General features: G+C 35.9%; 1 protein-coding gene across 7 annotated transcripts in view; it reads right to left on the minus strand.

Annotated features, from left to right (window-relative positions):
- Positions 1-20881, minus strand: part of CPEB2 (cytoplasmic polyadenylation element binding protein 2) — a 73288-nt gene that overhangs the window by 15475 nt on the left and 36932 nt on the right. For 6 of the 7 annotated variants that reach the window (XM_015285803.4, XM_046940460.1, XM_046940459.1 and 3 more), the window contains 4 exons: positions 13028-13078; positions 7041-7064; positions 3333-3503; positions 1857-1946 (listed from right to left, as the gene is read on the minus strand). In XM_015285803.4, the coding sequence (XP_015141289.2) occupies positions 1857-1946; positions 3333-3503; positions 7041-7064; positions 13028-13078 (336 nt within the window). The remainder of the gene's footprint in view (positions 1-1856; positions 1947-3332; positions 3504-7040; positions 7065-13027; positions 13079-20881) is intronic. The other variant, XM_015285804.4, reaches the window with a different exon arrangement.

Here is a 20881-nt window from a genome sequence, read left to right on the forward strand (position 1 = left end):
ACAGCCCAGAAATGGGTAACTCTGAAATGCCTTTGGAAGTAATACTATTTCAAGCCTCTAACAAGACTGGACAAAAACAGATACTAAATTAGTTCCATGCAAAGTAGTAAACTAGACAGCGAAGATTAGAAATTAAAAGGAAAATGAATTCCTTGTGCTATTATATGGTGCTTATGTTGGTAATTATCGATCAATCTCAAAGCTTTACTTGCATTTAGCCTATGTTTAGCAGTTTTAGATATCTTATTAAACATATATATGCTGTTCTTGCTTGCACAAGTGCGTAACGCTGAAATATATTAAGACAAATTTCTATCATACCCTATAGTGAAGTCTATATAGTAACGTATATGTCTTATCTGGTGCAGTGAAAGAACCAGATTACATATAAGCACAGAAGCATTCAACAGTTAGTAGTAAACTGTATTTCCAGACTATCTACAAATAGAAACCTACACTGTATTTTAAATGTCTGAGACTATTGCAGGCTACTGTAACATTACAAAACAATGATGAATATTGTAATAAACGGACAGTTTCACTATAAACTGTTGTCGAAGTTCATCTCCAGATCAGTTAACCAACTTAACACTTGGTATCTAAGTGTTTCCCAAATTAATTAAATCAACAGACTAGAGTTCTTTTACCTACATTCTCTGCTTTTAATACAGACTTATCATTACTATTATTTTTACTACGCTAATTATAAATTTTCCAACTGCAAAGTCTCAAAATATATACCGAAGATATTTACATTCTGAGCCAGGACTGCCTCCTCAGAAATGAATGCCAGAACTCATTCCTTTCAGTGAAGAATGTATTAGACCTTCTGTCTTCTACATATTCAATACAGACTCCTTGAGTTGACCCCCTCCCTCAAACAGCTCCTCCAGAATTTCTCTTGGTAAATTCTAAGCAGAGATGCACTCCTTAGGATAATTAAAGTTAGTTAAGACAGCGGGATTTCTATTAGGCTGACAACTAAAAAAGTAAAAGTCTCTTTGGCTTGATTTCCATGCAGTATTCATAAATACTATTCAAATACTTCCAACTCCTTTACTTGCTCTTTAGATGACTATCTGGGGTAATATGCTTGTTTTTAAAATGGCATAGTCAGTCAGATAAATAACTAAGAATAGGTGTATAAAGGCAGTATGCCTGTATTTGTCACTTCCAGGGAAGGAAAGAATTGCTGCATTTTCTACAAAATGAATAACCTCTGGATCACATTTTTGTGTTTATTTTATACATACTGATACACCTTTTCACATGTACAGAGATAAGCTATGTAGTTTAGATTACCTAAATGCACAAATCTAGTCTAGATTTTGAATATCAAAGAGAGCCACTAGAAATAGTTAAAAATCATTAATTAACCTGTTCTCAAAAAAGATAATTAGTGCTTCAATAGATACTCATGTCTTAAAAATGGAATAAAGACAAAATCATTTTGATCATATACCCAAATAACATCCTTCTGAATCCTGTCTGTAATCCTCTTAAAAAAAAATAATTGTGATTTAGTGTTAAAAATTTGATCAAATTTTAGTTTTAGAAATCAGAAATGCAAATAATAGATCTTTGAATTTATGACATGTACAGTTGTATAACACTGATCTAATAATTGGGAAATGAAATTATGGCAGATTCTTCAGAAATCCAGCACTGAACCAAGGCAGAATACTACAATTCTCTCTGTTTTATACTTGGTATGTAGAGCCTTGTCTGAACATGCATTGAAACTGTAGAATTAACTGTTCACAGGGACTTTAAATTATATGCTTTGGGAGAAGATGAAACAGTTTGCCCAAGTAAGATGTGCACTCAGAGACAGGTCAAAACCTTCCAACTCTTACCTTTTGGTGGAAAATAGGACTTGCTTTCTGCTTTGTGAGGCCAATCTACTACCAAAGGCCCAAATCGTCTGAAGCTAGCAGTAATTTCATCTGAAAACAGATGTAACAGTTGAAATTAAAACAAATGAAAAAGTACTCAATGACAAAGTGCTATCAAACGAAGATCTTTGGTTCCAGCAAAGTTTGATGTTTCGTGGAAATACAGGAGCAAAGTTTCCAAGTTTCCCAAACAAAAGCCATAAATAGATACCTCTCCCAAGTGTTAACATTTACACAAAATGCTTCTGGTAATTTTATGCTTACATTTTTTTTTTTTTTCTTTCAATTACTCAGTAACAAGTGATTTCAGAAGGCTATGGACAACTAAGGGCAGTGGTGAAAACTGCTATGTTACTTTTTTATACTTAGGATCTGGTTTAAACACAAGCAGATGATTTACGATTTAGTGATGTACAGTTCAAATCTGCAAGAACAATAACTTATTGAACAAATACACTATTTCTTTCAGTTGCATCCTGAATCAGCACATAAGCAGGCAAGAAAGAAAGAAAATGCATCTCCACGTGTCTTTGCTTGGCGTTTGTATTAAAAGCAACAGTTCACATTTGAGTTAGATGCTGAAGTGCACAAAAGAAAAGCTGATATATATTAAAATAAATCCCCTAGTACATTACAGGGGAGCATCATCATGGAGATGAAACCAAAGTATGGTCTTTCCATATCTGAAAGATAATTAACCACAGGCAGCTTATTTGGTTTCCAAGTTATTCTAGGATTACACTGAACCTTGTAAGGGGACTTCTGTTTACATTACAAAGCTAGCATGCAATTTACATTTATCTGCACAGGAGAAACCTAATATTAAACAGTATGATTACTTCAAATCAGCACTATTATACAAAGCAATTCCAACCGCACCATGTAAGAATCTGAGCTTCCATGGTATATTCTGTATTCAGTGCATCACACAGTGTGCTCTTCCACTTGACCTTCCTCTGCCTTAGTTCCTGTTTAGTAACAGGAATAGTATTAACCTTTCTAAACCACTTTTGAGATTTTCAGGTAATGGTAAAATAGAATTTGAAATTCAATTACTAATAGTCATTTCCCATGAATAGATGATAAAGTAGGTTCATATAGAGGACAGTATGGAGGGCTAACACATTTGAAAGGAATATGTGTCCTCCTATGACTGAAAGATAAGCATTAACCACAAATTCCAGGCATCATATGAAACTCTTGAGGGCAGAATCAGAACTAAATCATTTCAAAATCAAAAGGAGTGGATGACATTAAATGACAAAAAGCACAGTATTCTCATCAACTCTCTTAAAAAAAAAAAACAAAACAAACGTAACTGTAGCTTCTTATACCACAACATTACTTTGCTAGATGGTTTATTTTCGTACCTAATTTACCTCATTTTTCTTTCTCCCTCCTTCCAAACTTCCAATACTTAGTTTTCAGGCAGCTCACCTTCATCAATATCTGGTGGAAGACCTCCAACAAACACCTTCCGAGAAAAACGCTCAATTCGTTCCCCATTCTGATGACCAGAATAGCAGGTAGGTGAATTTAAGACTCCAACTTGATCATTATGACCATCGTCCAACAAACCATCATCTATTGGGAAGAGGGAAGAACGGCCTTAAAAAGAAAAAAAATAAAAATGTTTTTATATATTAAAACAATTTCATGGCAGTACGTTGTAATGTAATTTTAGAATGGGGAAGGGGAGAACAGCAGTCTGGAAAGTAAATAAAAATATCAAGGTATTAGAAAAGTACACATTAGCTAAAGAATAACTAAGGCAATGAGAAATGTATTAAAACTCCCAAAAAGACATTCAAGACTGTAAACTGACATCTCTGTAAATATAATACCTCATGCTATCTTGTACAGTAGTTACTCTGCTGCATCGAGCAGGAAAATAACAATCTGTTCTTAAACAAAGAATCTTGTTTATAAGAGATCATATTAAGGGCTGCTTAAGTGAATTTAATTAGTTTGCCTTTGGTTTAGCTTCAAGTTAAAGGGACAGCTTCTATCACACAAAAAACTACTGCATGTCTAAAAGTTACACCTTAATTGACCAGATAGAAATAGAAAAAGACTATATATACAGTAGGATGTTTCAAATGGGTATGTTGACTCTTTTCATTTAGAATACTCTGATTCTGCTGATGTCAAAACAGATTTAGTTTCTATGAAAGCGGAGTTTTAACAAATGAGCATAATGTAACACTTGAAAAATGATTCACAATGCTGATTGGCACTCGCTTTCAATTTTACAACAGTTGTGAAGGGAAGCCTTTGGGTGGCTCCTAACATGTAGCAGTCTGCAGTGAGAGCGCAGTTACCCTATTTGAGGACAAGGTAAGCCAGGTTTTCCAAGGGTTGCTGTCGCATTCCTCCTCTCCTTGTAACAAAAAATGTTCCAACTGAAAAGCTACTGCAGCTGTGAAATCCAAGAAGACTGTAGGACAGCTTTGCAATTGCGAAGTAATCAAAACAGACACACAGATGGCAAAGGAGATTGAAAACATGGTGTTTCTGTCCCACTTTCACATACATTGTGAAATGCATGGCATACACTTTCCTACTTGCAAATTTCAGAGAACTCCAAAACAAAAGACCCTGACAGTCACACATCTTCAGTTACTCAAACTTTCACTGCTTTGAGTTAGCAACGAAGATTAACCACAGTTTCAAGTTCAGAAGTTCAAAAAGTAACACTTCAGCAAAGCAAAATAAATACGCCAACATCAGCATTTATTCTGATGTGCAATTTTTCTGTTTCTTTCTCACTTTTTAAGCTATTGCTATTTATTATTAAGTCACTCTGGAATTCAGCTGCTTTCCAAAAACAGAAAAGGAGCAACCAAAAAAACAACCTAGCATACTTTTGGGAAGCAAGTTCATTTTCCACCTCGAATGGCCAACTTCTTCCTAGTTCACCCACTGCAAATCAGAAGCAGTGACAGCTCAGTCTGCAATACCTTAGCTGCAATCTATGCTGCAGTCTAACTTTTACCCTGTCTCAGAAAAGCCCCTCAGGAACACCTGCAGAAATTCTGCAGATGAGCTTGGAGTGAGAGTGGTGTGAAAGCCATTCACTTCCAGAAGACCACCTGAAATCAAGTGCTTAAAGATGAGACTGTGGAGAGAGAGACAGCAAACATCATGACTAATAACCCATGTTGTGGTAATGCCTAGTGGCCCTAAGTTGATATCTGAATCCACTATAAAAACACAGTGCATCAGAAACACTGAATGAAAACACAGATGTGCTAGAAATCAACTGAATGTAATTGTCAAGAGGATCATAAAACAGAAGCAGGACCGCTGGACAGTACTGAGTAATGAAGACAGTAACTACAATGTCTTTATGGTGGCATTTCATGTTTATGCCTGACGTAGCAATCTGATAGAGTGGAATACAGCAAACACAGTAAGTCATAGCAGGCTCTGCCATTCTAAAAATGGCGATGTATTTGAAAATATGGCTCGTGGGAAGCAAGTGATGGCATCTTCACTTGCTACCATAAGGACGCATTCATTTAGAACACAGATGACAGGAACAGCAGAGGGCCTTTAGAAATGGAAGCAAGGAGCTTGTGCTTGATGGGGCAGAAAAGTCAGAAAGCAATGGACAAACACAGCTGGAAGCAGCAGCTAGGAAGATTCTTCTTGTAAATGACCTATTTTGACAGAAAAAGAGCAGGAGCATGCTATGACAACCCCAAAAAAGAAAAGACTGCAGCAGCTGTGTAACGTGGATGTGAGTTTCAGTTATGAAGACTGATAAGAATGATCAGGTCTGATGTCTATGAAGGGACGGTTACCAATCAAGAAAAGAGGATTGCAATATTTAGATGATGCAAAAATATGCCGCCTCTAATGAGTGCTGGTTAGACTGCTGCCACAGAAGCATTGGAGTTTTTATTTCTGAAACAAGCAAACAAAAACCACATGCACACTTAAGGATCAATATCTCTTCAGATGACAAGAGTTACGTTTTCATTTTTCTCTGAAATTATTTTAGATAATTCCATTTCTGACTTGCAGTACACCAAGTGTTTAGGAAGAAAAATCCCTACTGAACAATAATCGCTAGAGCGATTTATCCTTTCCATGCACCAGAGTTAAAATCTAATGACAAGGAGAATCTAAGGCCCAGTTCCCATTACAAATTAAACCATGAGAAAATGTTTTTGAAGCGTTATCAGTGAGATTGGTTTTACTTTAATGTGGGGAGAGGTTTCCCAAAAGCAGCGTAGCTCCTCAGAGAGTGAGGATAACATTGAGGACAGTGCATTAACACACGCAGTGCACTGTTTGAATCCAAATACCTGTTTCTTCCTTCTTTTCACTTCTAAATGCCTCTCATCTGAAGACAGTAAGAAGTAATTTCCCTGGCTTTCAAATTTCTTCCACGGACTCCGAACTAGAAGGGTAAGTCCTTTAAATACTCGTTTATTTTTGTTCTATGGCAGTGAAAATAATGATATGGAATCTGACACAAACTGTCAGAACACTGTGGTGCTACTAAAGGCATCGATCACGGTCTACATCACTCCTCCCTGAAATGGGGCTAACAAGCAAGTGGTTATGAACACAGAGATCAAGACAGACAAATTCTGTGTGTGCTGCAGAGACTGAAAGTTACCAAAGATCTTGGTGCTTTTGCTGCCCATCCATGTAACAACCACAGGCTACATTCTCATACAGTCGAATCAGTACTGTTTTTCTGTGGTCAGTGCACATATGCTGATTTATACTACAAAGGATTGTCTATTAGATTTCTTACCAAGCTTATGAAATGTTTTAAAGATTTACTCTACGCAATCACTTACACAGAAGCAAATGAAGCCAAGTTAGGACAATTAGCAAACTGTACGCTTTTAAAGGAGGCAAAAACTGCAAGCGGTTACCATTAGCATGAACAAAATTATGATTAGGGCTACAGTGTTTTAACTGATTAAGGGATTTGTAATTCGAAATTTAAGAAGAGATCAATGATCCAAACAATCCACCCCTCCTTCCCTCACACCCGCCAGCGTCCCCGTATTAAGGAAACATGCAGATAAGCATTTATAATAACACATCTGGATTAATTAATCGCAAGGATCAGTAACAGCTCCGTCAGAATTAACTGTACTGTAACAAACAGAAGTGAGTTACCTCGTCTTCGCCCATAACTCCTTGCTGCATGTAAACAAAGGACAAATTGTCAAATGTCAAACAACTCTGTTATGCCCACATATTAAAATATTTATCATACAAAAAGCTATGTGGGTGAGAGAGAAATAAAAATCTGCATTGCCATTTGCCATTGGGAACTGTAGAAAAGACTGCAAGAAATGAAAGCCTCAAATATAATTCTGTTTCACTACCAAATTGACGTCAGAACCAGCTACGAGGAATATAGTTTAAAATACAGCAGTGTTGCACAAACATTAAGTATTAATGTGCCTTTATACCTGATCTTAACTTCATGTTAATTACAGAAGGATGAAATATGGTACATTTATAGTTCATCTCCACAAATGCAATTTGTATCTTACGCAAGTGTCTAAATAACACATAGGGTACTGAAACCGTAAAAAGGAATATACTGCTTTAAAAACCACGTAGCAAGCACTGCATTAATCACAGAAACATCCTGGTCCACGGAACAGTTTGTACAGTCCTTTCAGTGACAATGCAAATGCTATGACCTTCCTTTTTCATGAAAGGACCTAGCAGAAAATTAACCGCAAGGTTTTGTTTGAAACAAAAGGCTCCTTGTGGTGGCAAACAAAACCAGGGCACAAGTCACAAGAAACAGCATTGTACCAAAAACACTACACAAAGGCGATGCAGCAATTTCTGACGGACTGCAAGTAAATCCAAGGTTTGCCTAACTTTTGAGTTTTGCAAGATTCTTAAAGAGATCGTGCATATAGCTGCTGCCTCTGCACTGACTGCTGCTCAGCACGGAGGTTAAGAACCTAAAAACAGGCAGATTACTAATACAAAAGCCATTGAATTGCGTGCAGTTTTTCAGTTTCACTTCTACAAAGTAGTCTCAATTCCCATTTCTCAGATATGAAATATGAAAAAGATGACTTTAATCACTGCAGCACTGTAGTTAAATATGCAAATAGATTACTGCAAAACACCTTACAGTGATATACACAAAGATTACTGTGTTTCTCTGTTACTGTTTTGATTTTATCAGGACTTCATGCTTAGATTTCTCCTAAAATGCAACTCTGCTTCTGAGACACTGATACTCATGCAGCCTCATAAACTCAATGACTCGCGAATGTCATTCACTGTTCCATTTTCTCATTATTAAACACTTACATGCTGATCCTTCCCATTTGCATTTATTGAGTACACATTTTTGTTCTCTCCACCCCTTTCAACTAAGAATTCAGTGGATTGCTTATGGAATTCTAAAAGTCTCTCTTGTATTTCCTCCCTTAAAACAGATCTTTCTTACATAATATTCAGTATATTCCTATCCAACTTGCACCGAATATTCTTTTGAATTTATTTTCCTTCATCTGAAAGGATTACTATTAATTACAATAATCTTCTGCTTGAAGTTTTTCCATATCCTTCCACTTTCTATTGTAACCGCAAACAAAAAAGCCCAGTTTCAGCTAACCAAATGGAAACACCTAAATCCTGCTTTCCCACACAAAAATAGCACCAAAAAATACAACATATCCTTCTACAGAGGATCTGATTAGTTCTCCTGCTAGAGGATGCTGTGTGGAGAAAACAGTGTCCAACTTCAGACTTGTTACCATCTGAAGTCAGGCACTTTCAAGACACGCAGCTTGGCCACTGCTGCAGCAAGTAAGAATCTCTTCTGATTCCTGGCCAAAGAGACTCCCACATAGCATTACAAGTAGCGTCACCAAGTCCCCATCTAACCCCTTGTACTCCTTTCTTTTTTTTTCACCCCCTTCCACAAATAAAACTAGAGTAAGAGGGAAAATGTGAGTGTATCACATCCACAGCAATGAGCGCACTAGCACATTCCCTCTCAAAGAGTAATACGGCAATGCATATTAGCAAGCATCTTCTGGCACAAAGCCTTAGTGACTTTTCTTTTCTGCAAGTTCTGCTCCTTCCTGCCAACCAAACCAGCTCGGCTACTTTCTTATGTATTTCCAGTTAAGGCAAACTGATACACATACAAATATTTTGTTATAGTACACCTCAATTACTTTTCTTTATGCATTTTAAAATAGCAGTAATTTTAGGAATAAACATAGAAGGGTTATTAAAATCCTAAAAAAAAGCCACAATGCCATTCAGCTTGGAAGAATAATTGCTGCAGTATTTTATATAGAGAGAAATGACAATGATACACCGAAGTTATCTGTTTATCTGTGCGTTCTTGGCTTAGGCAAAACAATGACATCACAGAAAATGGGAAAATAACTGTATTTGCTATTTTCACATTATTACTTCACTAGTATGGCAAACCCCTTCTCTCCTAATACTTATCTCCCTTGTCCATTTGTATTGCACACTAGTTTGAGCATGGATTTTTTGCCATTTGACCGTAGAAAACTTTGATCTCCTTCTTGAATCCCAATCTGAAGGCACTACTGCAATAAATGTGAACACTGATACCAAAATGTAGGGTTTTGCAAAGCGTGTTATGTTTTGTTATTTTTATCCATAGTTTAGGACCATGACCACTGTGCCTCTACTACAGATGACAGGCTCTTGTCAGACTGCTTCCCCACTCGCTAACAATATGATGATACAGTGAACGTATTCCTTCTAGATTCATGGAAGTTCAGTATTTTCATGGCCCCAACATACATATTTCTGTATTACTGTCTCCCAAAGGTTACTGTGTCTAAGAATAGTCCCAATGAACCACTTTTAGGATGAAGCCAACAATAAGATATTCTTTTAGGTTCAATCTAGATTAGATCAGAAATATCTTCTGTATTTATTAAAATACCGTACACGTTTGTATTATACCCATCAGAACACGTGCTTACAGATCAAGTGGTTTAAGTACACACATTATATACATTTCATTAGAGATATATTTATAAATATAGTTTTTATATATTTTATATAAATGTATTTAACATGCACATTTACATAATTAGCATATGTGTTCAGAGAAATAAACGTGGAGAAGAGACCTTTGCAGAAAGCCAGTCACTTGTACTTAAATGTGATTTACAACAAAATAGAGATTACACTTCCTACTTTCCTTCCTGAGCTTATTCAAAGAATAAGTCACACAGAAATAATCTCTGTATCCTTTACTCTGTAACGATGGATATCCTCCCTAGCCAAAAAAATTTGCAAGATTTCATAGGCAACTATGAACTTTATGATATAAAGTAAAATAAAATGCTGTTTGCACTTCACAGTTCTGATGCAGGTGATCAGATGGGGAAAGTGAAGTAATGAAGCCTTTTTCATTAACATGTATTTGTTACTTAAAGAAATCCACCAATTACAGCTGAATTTTTCAAGAGTTCGGAGTACCAGAGGTAGGCGCCTAATTCCCATTACATTCCATCAGATTTGGGTGCCTAAACACTATTTAGATTCTTTGAGAAGTCACATGTTTACAGATCTTATGACCATTCATGTTTGGCACTCGTAACAGAGTACAGAATCTCATTCAGAAATTCTTATATTCATAAATTTACTAACTTCTGTTTGAAGTAAAATATCTTTCTTAAAAGCACCGTCAGCTTTAAGCATCTCCAAGTGATGGAAAGCCCCTTGATACAGTGACCGAATAGTGAATTATCACAGAATCATAGAATGGCTTAGGCTGGAAGGGACCCTAAAGACTTAGTCCCCTGCCATGGACAGGATTGCCAATTAAACTATTAAGTTTCAAGAGCCACTTAAAAATGCATTAGAACTATAAAGGCGGTAGCCTTTAATGGTGAAAAACACTCTAAAACTCTTGCACTTGGACACCTGCTACAAAAAGAATCTAAGATTGAGTTGTTGACTAAAGACATACTCAAGTAACACCATTCCAAAGCATCTTTACTTGACTTTTCAGAGTGGTTGTAAAAAATCCTTTTAACAGCTTGAGCTGAAACAGATAAATAATTATCAGATACATAATTTATAAAAACACGTATCAGCTTTCCTTTGGTTCATTTCATCAATTTAAATAATGAAAACTGTAAATATTAAGTACACATTAAGTGAGGTGCAAAGTATCCACCATTTAAAAAGAGGAAAGCTAGTTAAAATCACTTTTATCTGAAAATGCTCAATCTCAAGATGGTTGATGGTAAAAATGTTGCTGCTTTTCTTTTATGAAGGACAGGTGTTACTGACCCTCCTTGCAGTGACTACAACACTGATTTTCTCTAATGTGAGTCTCTATGCATCATCAATTCTCCTTTTCCATATTCTTCTGTCCTCGGAACCAATTAAAGGCATACTGCAAATCGTTCATTTGAACTCTCTTCGGCAGAGAAAAATGAAGTCTGCAACTTACTTCACAAGTGTTCAAATTGTGACTCTCCTTACCACACACATGGAGAAAGCCCTTCAATTATTGCAAAGAAAGAAAGGTTTAGACAGAGCCTGAAACAGCTGGAGCTTCCTTGAAGCTGTCCTTTGTGTTCTATTTTCTAGCTGTAAGTAGGTGTAGTTCAGATGCTCCAGCCTCACATAGCTCCAGACAGTACATATGACCGCACCTTAGACTATCCAAATGCATTGCAGGAAGGTTAGGCACCCAACAAAGGGCTCTGGATCAAATTCAAGAGGGCATACCTAAAAATTAGGTGTGCTGCAACACCTGTCTTTTAGAAATTGTTATTTTTTATCTGACTTACTGAAGGTTGTATGTAATATTGCAGCTTTTACAAAGGACAGCAGTTATACTGAATGCTAGCATTCAAACATCAGTGGAAATCTCATCAGCATTAATAACAAACCAAAGTACTTCTTAGTGCATAACGTAGCTCTGTGGTAAGGGTTTCAGGATAGTCTGGCACCACAGACATGCATTTTTCCAGTGTCACCAATAAAAGCAAAGACTTTTTTCCCCAGATATTCCATATTCCACTCGCATGCAGCACTATAAAAGGAGAAGCTCACCATTCTAAGCATTAAACATTTTTTTAAAAACACGAGTAACTTGCCTCAAAATCTTTCAGTTTCTCATAAGATTCATGAATGTTTAATATCTTCCCACCTGATGCTTCATTATAAATCAGAAGAAAATCACAATGGAGTAAACACTCAGTGTCACAAAAAAGGAAATCATTATTTTCCGTTTTGTATCCATTTGCATAAGTGTAAATGGTGCAGAAGGGGAAGGCAATAAAATAGTAATAAAAAAAAAAAGCTCCACAGAACCACCACAAACCTGAAGTACCTATTCTGACTGTATTTTTCACAAATAGTTTTTTACTGGTAACATTTAGACCCGTCATTATCCAATAATTAAAAGTGAGAAAAATGTAGTTGCATTGTGAACAAGAGATTCAACTTTTTCCAATCTTGTGAATCTGTGGCATTATAGCTCTAATCTTTCCCAACGTAGAAAACATTTGTGTGCAAAAACCCTGATTTATTATTGACTTAGATGGATTACCAAGCTCTGCTTCCTTCTTTAGCCTTGAACAAAGGCTAAAGTTCATGCCTTCACTGAGTAGCAGATGTTCACGAAGTTTGACCTACTGGGAGAGGAACGTGAACGTGAACTCTAACTTCAGCGTATTTTACAGTTAGAAACATATTTGACAAAGCCACTTAAAAAAAGAAATATTAGAGCACGTAAGTGTAATAAAAAGTATACAGTTCACCCTTTATCTACCCAAGATGCATTTCTGGACTTCTTATTTTTTCTAATTCTCATTCCAGCATGCTAGCTTATTTTGCAGAGCTTTGGAGAATGTTATTCTCGTGTGCTTGAGAACAAAAAAGAATAGTGCATCTTTAAGTATTTCAGATTTCAAATAAGCTAGAAATAATGAAAGGCTGTTGCAAGATTAGCTGTTGCCATTCAGCTCTGAAAAATGGCAACAGTCCCATCAGTGTTAAAGACTGGAGGCAAGTAATTCAATAACAGAATATAATAGCATAATTTTGTACCAACATGTCAGATTTAAACTAAGCTAGAGATAATTAGAAACTGTTATAAGATTAGCACTTACCATTTAACATCAGAAGATTGTCAGTCCCTGGATGTGGATAACTCAAGCGACCTTAAAAGAAAGGAAAAAGGAAAGAATAAAACAAAGCAAATGCAGAGGTATTAGTTATTATGCTAGAAAATAATAATACAACAAAGAAATGAAATATTGCTTCTTAGAATTTAAATATAAACTCTATTTCCAGTTTGCCTAAGGGAAATAAAGAGCTAATATTTAACTCCAAGCACATTAACCAACAATACCCTTGACCCAAGTTAAAGCTGACAAGAACAGACTTCTTAACCTTAATTCTCTGGTCATAAGATCTGCAGTGTGCTTTGGGATCAGCTCCAATAGGATAAAGCCACTTTTTGTTTCATGACACCCAGAAATAGTGCTGACTGCTTTAGTCTTCTCCTTCATACTGACTGTGAATAACTGTACTATGCACATTGCTTAACAGAGTGCCACTTCTACAGCTTAGTGCCTCTCCAATGAATTGATGTAAGAAAAAACACGTCAACAGGAACTAATATTAAGGCATTAAAAACTTATTAACCAACTTATGATTGCATTTTGGTGCTTTGCATATAATAATTGTGTGTAATTTTTTTTTTGTAAGTCTGGCAGAACTAGAATACTGGTTTACCTACAGCATTTTCTCTCAAACACCCATCAAATGAAAATTACACAAAACCTCACATCCTGACAGTAGAATTTTTCAAGTATTGCATTTTACTAAATTCATAGTATGTTGTACCTCAGTAGCTAAATGTCTGCTTTAAAATGCACAAAGTGTGTCTTCACTACCAATTCCTTTTTATTAAAGATGACTTTCTGTTTACAGGAAGCTGCAAACACACCAGTAGTGCACACTGACCTAGAGAGAAATTTACAATAGCTGCTGTGTTTAGGAGTGTGCTTTTAAATGCAAAAAAAAAAAAACCAAACAAAAAAACAAACAAACAAAAAACCCAACCCCCCTTATTTTCCTGTATCTTGCTATGAAAACACAGCTGCTTGTTTATAATCCTTAAACACATATCTATAATTTTTAAATCTTTTTGAGGAAACTAGAACATTTGTTGAGACAAACAGAATGCAGGCTGTATGCAACGCGTGTTTAGAACTACGACATAGTTAAAGGGGAATGTGTATGCAGATAGCTTGCAAATATTAGTAGGATGCTGTAGATAATCATACTCTAATAAGGTTAATGATTTCTGAAAAGAAACACCGCATAAAAAGAGAATGAAAATCAAAGCAGTGATCTACGTGTTAAACTTGTCTAACAATCCAATTCATACACTTTGTTTTTTCCCTCTGCTGGCAATTTCTTGAAATACCATTTGTGGTCCAAAAGAACACTTGGGCACTGAATAAATAATACTTTTGTAGGAATAAATTTAAGTAATTGTGCTTAAATTTTGCTCTTCCCCCATGAAAAACAAACATGAGAATTTCTTATCAAAAACTATAGAAAAAATAGTGATAATTATGAAGTCTTCCACTCAAAACATCAAGATTAAAACCCCAAAACTATGCAGTTACTCTCTTCCAACAGATTCCATTCTTATTAGAATGCACACTACTAGGCCAGCTGAAGACAGGTGAGAACTCAGCCTATTTGTTTTAGAATTTGGAAAGCATAGGTGAATGCTGTCTGGAAGAGCTCTGCTGCCTTCTCTAACTTCTACTGAACTTTTAAGCAGGCTTAGGAAATATATTTAAAAAAATCACTCATGTTTCTGGAACAGTAAATATTCCATGTCTCTAGAAGCGCATGCTGGTGTTAAGAAATGCATAGAGAAGAACGCATCCCTAAACTGCAAGCTGGGAGCTGCCACTAGTTTGCTCAGCCTGGTTTTTAAGAAATCACTTTGCTTTTCTTCTTAGTTGGTCTCTAAAATTAATACTCATTTGTCTAACAGCAAGAATTTACTGTCACGAGCCTCTCTCTATATAGAAGTATTTGCAACAAACACTATGAGAGGTTTCTTGATGTAGAATAACAACAGAAATTATGAGAAATGATCATCTCTTTTTGAATCTGCTTGAGTCTCCACTGATGTTCTCTTTGTTCTGTACATAAATAGCTTTTTATTTTTTCATTGAGCGAAGGAGATAAGGATACATACTCTAATTACAACAACAACAACAAAAAAAAACAACAGGTAAGATTTAAGGCCTATGATGAGAGAGAACCCAACCAATACCAATATCTACAGAGGAAAGCTGTTTTAGAAGATAATTTATTCTGGGTTTACCACTCCATCTGTGCATTCTTTATAATTTTTTCCCCTCTAACTCCATGAATAAGCTGCACCTGTAACATAAGGTGCCAAAGTGAGAAAGCTGAAATAATAAAGCGCTTCTTGAGAAGCAGTGGGCAGAACCGCACTAAGGAGTGCTCTGTTTGAATCTGCTGGGCCCACCACTCCCATGTCAGGCTTATGAATCACACAAACACAAAGAAAACACATCTTGCTGACCTGAAGATGAATTTGGTAGCTCAGATAATAATCTGAACGTTAGAAGAGGAAAACAAGTAATACATTTTGCACAAGTACTGCTGTACTGATATTTGTTTTTCGTCTTAGTCAAATGGTTATTTCAGTGAAATTGCATTTTGTGATTTAAATATAGATATACCATTCTGGTGAACCTAATACCTGTCCTTTATTACCTTTGTGTAGTACATGGGCTTTACAATCTTGAAAACATTTTTAAGGTTTTCTCACTTTTTCAAAACAGAACCACTGCTGTTTGTTACGTTAACTTCAGTTCTTCTGCCTCAGCCTTATCAGAGGAAGTAACACACAGTGTTTCTAGGGAGGTCACCCAAATTTAATGGTATGAATAGACTCAGAAAATTTCCCATGTGGAACCGGGTGAGAGATCAGTCCCATACAGAGTTCAGACAACTCCAATCTGTTTAAAAATAGCGTAGAATGGATGCATACAATATTAAATCTCATGTAGAATATCAATATATGATATAGAGAACAAGGGCACACCACCTTATACCAATTTGCTTAGCTATCACATTTCAGTCCCTACTCGGCTCTTTCCACTGAACATTGTTTAATGCTGTTAAAAACACTGTTTAATGCTGTTAAACTGCCCTCACCACAAATCCCATCTATCCCCTTCTTACCTCAGCGTCAGTAAACTTGAACTGTATGACCATTCAATGCTTATTCTAGTTATTCCAGTGGTTTCTACTCGCTTAAAAATGATTTGAATTAGATAGAAAGACGCTACATTGGTTTAAAATAACAACTACAAACTAGCAACAGAATTATCTACTATTAAAATAATACATATATTTAATTCTTGAGAAATGAAAATCACTTCGCTGACTGCCTACAGAACAGAGCTCTACAGCACCCACAATTAGTACCAGATTGCCACTTGAAAAAAATACAATGGCTAGTATTATAGTACTCTATCACAAATTGTCATACTGTAGAAAGTTTCTCTATGAAAGCCTGAGTCCAGGAACTTCAGCACATCTCCACTAATTATTCTCCTGTACTACAGCTAAATCCAGAATAGCACTGCCGAGGAGAAGCAGATATTTTTGACATTTCTTATGTAACTGATGTTCTATTAAATTTAATCCCCTCTTCCACATCTACACCAGTAATGTTAATGTAACTGGTTGGCATGTATATCTCACATCACATCTTCTTCCATAAGGAGGGAAAAAAACAAGCTTGCAAATTAGTTCTAGCAGGCCAATTTATCCACTACATCCAATTAAAAGTCTTGATAATAAAAATGACAGGGAAAGAGTAACAAATGTGATTTTAGTTACATGTCTGTAAGCTCGTGTTATTAATATGATCTTTTTTCTCCAGGCTTCTTCTGAGCATCCAGATACAGTCACTCTTACTTCTCATTTTAAGGCAAATTCAGATCTACAATAGGAAATGCATACTTTCTGTAGGACTCCCCAGATATTAAAACATTTGGGTTAGACCTAAATTTACGGTGACCACTTGAAACACTGCTGGCTCACAGCTTCATAACTTTGATGTTTCACTGTCTGCATCCCCCGCCTTTTTTCCCCCTAAGTCTCAAGTGATTGAATGAAGAGATAAGAATCACAAATTCATTTCCCACTTTCTTTTTTTCAGTATATCTCTTGATTAGAAGAGAAAAATCTTCCACATTAAGCTTCTCCCACACTACTTCAGCAGACTGGGAATGGCTGAGTTTCAGCAAGCTCCGTTTTTGAACCAGCGTAGATAAGACAACAGCACAAAGCTATGTTTGGACAACACCTAGTTACAGAAAGCCTAGCTACTACACTTTCACATGCTTGTGTAAGAATTATGTAAGCTTGAATGAGGCCAAATGTGCTGTCTGTGGTAGTCCATGTGTTTAGGCAAATTAGTCTATCAGACTTAAATAGGAGGATTTTTTTTCCCCCACAGTTTATAAGAAAGAAACCTACAGAAAACATTCTGAATGTATGATTTCAAAACCTTTTATAGGACAAAAAGAGAAGTTTCCCCTTCTCAGCTTTTTTTTTCATTCTGCCTTAGCAATCCTTTTTAGTGTATGATTTGAATTACCCCAGGATACAACTGCGTAACTTTCAGTCTTACTGCTTCCTAATATAAAATAGAGAACAAAATTATTTGAAAACAAGAGTTGTCAGATCCAAAGAAAACGTTCTCTACTGTGCTGTTCAGTCACTGCTGCCTTGTCTTTATATTTCACTGGGCGTCCTCCAGCACGTTGCTTTTAAAAGAAACACACCGAACAGCTGAAAAGCTTAACTAAACTAACTGAATGGGGAAATAAAAATAGGAAAGAGCAACCTAAGTGCATCAAGTTATTTTCCACAAGTAAGTCAATTAGTGTTTTATTATTATTTTATTACTAGCTATATAAGGAGGTATTATTTCAGTTCCCCCCCAAATATATTTTTTTCCCTCTTCCCCTCACCACAAAAGCAAAAAGAAAAATTTGACTCCTATAAACAAACTTCATATTCGTTCTTGCTACTCCTATTAGCATGACTAATTGAAGTTCTGTACTCTCTTGTATCCAGCTTGCAGAGCTTTAAGAGAGCTGGTCAGAAAAAACCAACTGTAAATGGAGTAAAGTATCAGTACTTCTGCCTTACTAAAGAGAAGCTTTTATACTGCATGGAAATCACCATTACCTTCGATAGAAAAGTGTTTAAAACAGTAGATAATAAATTCCATTAAATCACCTGCTTCACAATTTGGATACATATTTCATGAAAAATATAACTAATTCTTTTACATTTTTTTCCATAATTTGTTTTAGACCAAACGTTTTGGCTTTTCTGTTTCTGAATAGAAGTTTGCTACATCAGGAAAGACTCTCATTCGGAGGGAGGTTAAAAAAAATACAAGTCCACAAGAGTTTTATGTCTGGTCTAATAGTATTCAGGTATTTTAGGCTAGCTTCCACCCATCTAAGGGTTAATAAAAGAAAAAAAAAGGACATTTAGAAACAAAGGTGTAAAAAGGAATTAATTTAGCCTTTTCTTACTTCAGTTTATGTTCTAATGATTGGAATGGGTAATCAACTATCATTTTATAAAGTGGATTTTGAGAAAACAACTTGGGAAGATTAGTTTTAATAGGATCAATATTTTTGCTGCAGCAATTAGTGAATTCAAGCACTTCTTCCCTGCTAGACTACCTTGAAATGTCTTACTGAATTCCAAAAATCCTTCATTTTGGTTGTGTCTGTAGTTAGACTGAGCTTCATCTAAGTGAAGCTGAAACTGTACATCTGTCAACAACCTTTGGCAGGCATAAGGTTAGCTTTCAGTGAATCATATTTGAAATAAAGGTTTTTCAAGTTCATGGAAAGCAAGAACTGTGAAATCTGACTTCCTTCTAAAATCAATCTTCAAATGCAAGACTTGGAGCTGTGAGCTAGTAGTACACACTGTGTCTGTTCTGCATTGTGCAAAATCTGAGACAAGATGCTTAGTCATACTCCAGATATTGTAAGCAGCTAAATCTGAAACACGTGCTTAAAATTCCAGGGACTTGCATTTTACTGCTGTGGTCAGATATAAAAGATGCATTGTTTCAGTGTGCTTAGATTACTGAAAAACGTGTCATAAAAATATTCTCTGGTTATAAAAATATTCTTTACTTACAACAAAGTACGCTGTATATTAGTAAGAACAAAAAATAGTAATATTCTCAATCCTGTGCATTATGCAAGCAGATATGATGGGCTCTTATTTAAATGTCAGATTTGCTGTAGTGAAAAGAAATGCCACAGGGACTGAAATAACAAAATCAGTGTTTCATGGTTTGTAAAAAAAAAAAAAAAGTTACAGTTGCTGGGAGGTTACAGAAATGCCAACTAATGGTGACTAAACACGACAGGGATAGCGAGCGACTGAGAAGCTATTCTTGGATGTGTTTTCTGCTTCCAACTGCCAGTCAGTAAAATCAATAAGGAATATTTCCCTTGTCTCACTGCTAATAATGGAGCAGTTTTAATTAAAATAATAACTTCCAAAGGCAAAAAAAATGCATCTTCATCAATCTATTTAAATAATAGCACACGATTACTCCATTAAAATTCAGCTGGTGTGTGCATTGTTCTCTGGCACTCAAACAAAAAAAGAAGAAAAGAATTTCCTTTGAATTCATCACTATCTATGGCTTCCATCTGTTTTAGTTCAAACAGAAAACTTAGCAGAATTTTCACTGGAAGGGTACGATGGTAAAACTGTTAAAAGAAAAAGAAGTCTGACAACTATAGACTCATGTCCCTAGAAAGCTCAGAATAACTATGGAACCTTCACTGAGTTTTTCAAAAATGTCTATATATGGACATATTTCACTTCATTTTAAAAGCTTTGTCTTGCCTTATTCTCTCTAAAAAAAATATTACTGGAAAGATACAGTTTTCACATAGTGTATCATACTGAAATACAATGAGAAGAATAAAAATAGGGCTTTCGTGTGTTTAGTGTGCCACGGAGAACTCTTCTACATTGTAAAACCAAAATGGAAACGAGAGAACTGGTAGGGGCACAAAGCAACCACTTCCATTTGTCCCATCAGTGCACACAGAAGAAGTGAAGAAACAGGAGAGATGTCATTGGTATATTACAATTGAGGATATGCATCCTCTATTTTAGTAACCATCCTGACGGTAGACTTGGGTTTAGATAACAAAAAAAATATTGGTCCTGAGTGTAGTGAATTAGTTACCTTGTCTGTGACGACATGCAGGTGCTTTTAGTGCACAGCTGTTACCACAGGGTTAACATTCACAGGTTTCAACCTCTTTGAGTTACTTCGCAATGTATAATAAACGTGCAGATTGGACAGAAACTGAACTTATTGGTAGAATGTAACGATAAAATCATTAAAACTGGAACTATTTCTCTGTAAGTATCATGAAACAAGAAATCAGATTTAAGAACAGCTAAGAAAATTTAATTTCAGCTTCCAATCTAACGGGGAGGAAAATTAACCAGCTAACCAAATGCTACGTACTCACTGATGCTTAGCAGAGATTTTGAGTTTGGAAAGAAAAAATGCAACACAAAGCCTTTTGGCTTTACGCTATAAATCTTCAACCGTTACAGGCTATCCTACAGATCTTCCAGCTGAATACAGATCTTACTAAATAATGAGTAGACTCTGTCTTCCGCATTACAATAACACACACCTTTACGTATAACTTCAATATATATTAAGCTTAGGGACCGCTAGAAATGGTATGGATGGGGGTAAATAACTGTAGGAAAAGAGGCATTTTCTTTTTAAATTGCTTCAATACTGAGACAGAATTTGGCATAGCAATTCTGAAGTCTTAGACAGTTTTAAAGCTAGACTGTGTCAGTCTAGTTAT

The sequence above is a fragment of the Gallus gallus genome, chromosome 4 (assembly GCF_016699485.2).
Source record: "Gallus gallus isolate bGalGal1 chromosome 4, bGalGal1.mat.broiler.GRCg7b, whole genome shotgun sequence".
Classification (NCBI taxonomy): Eukaryota; Metazoa; Chordata; class Aves; order Galliformes; family Phasianidae; genus Gallus; species Gallus gallus.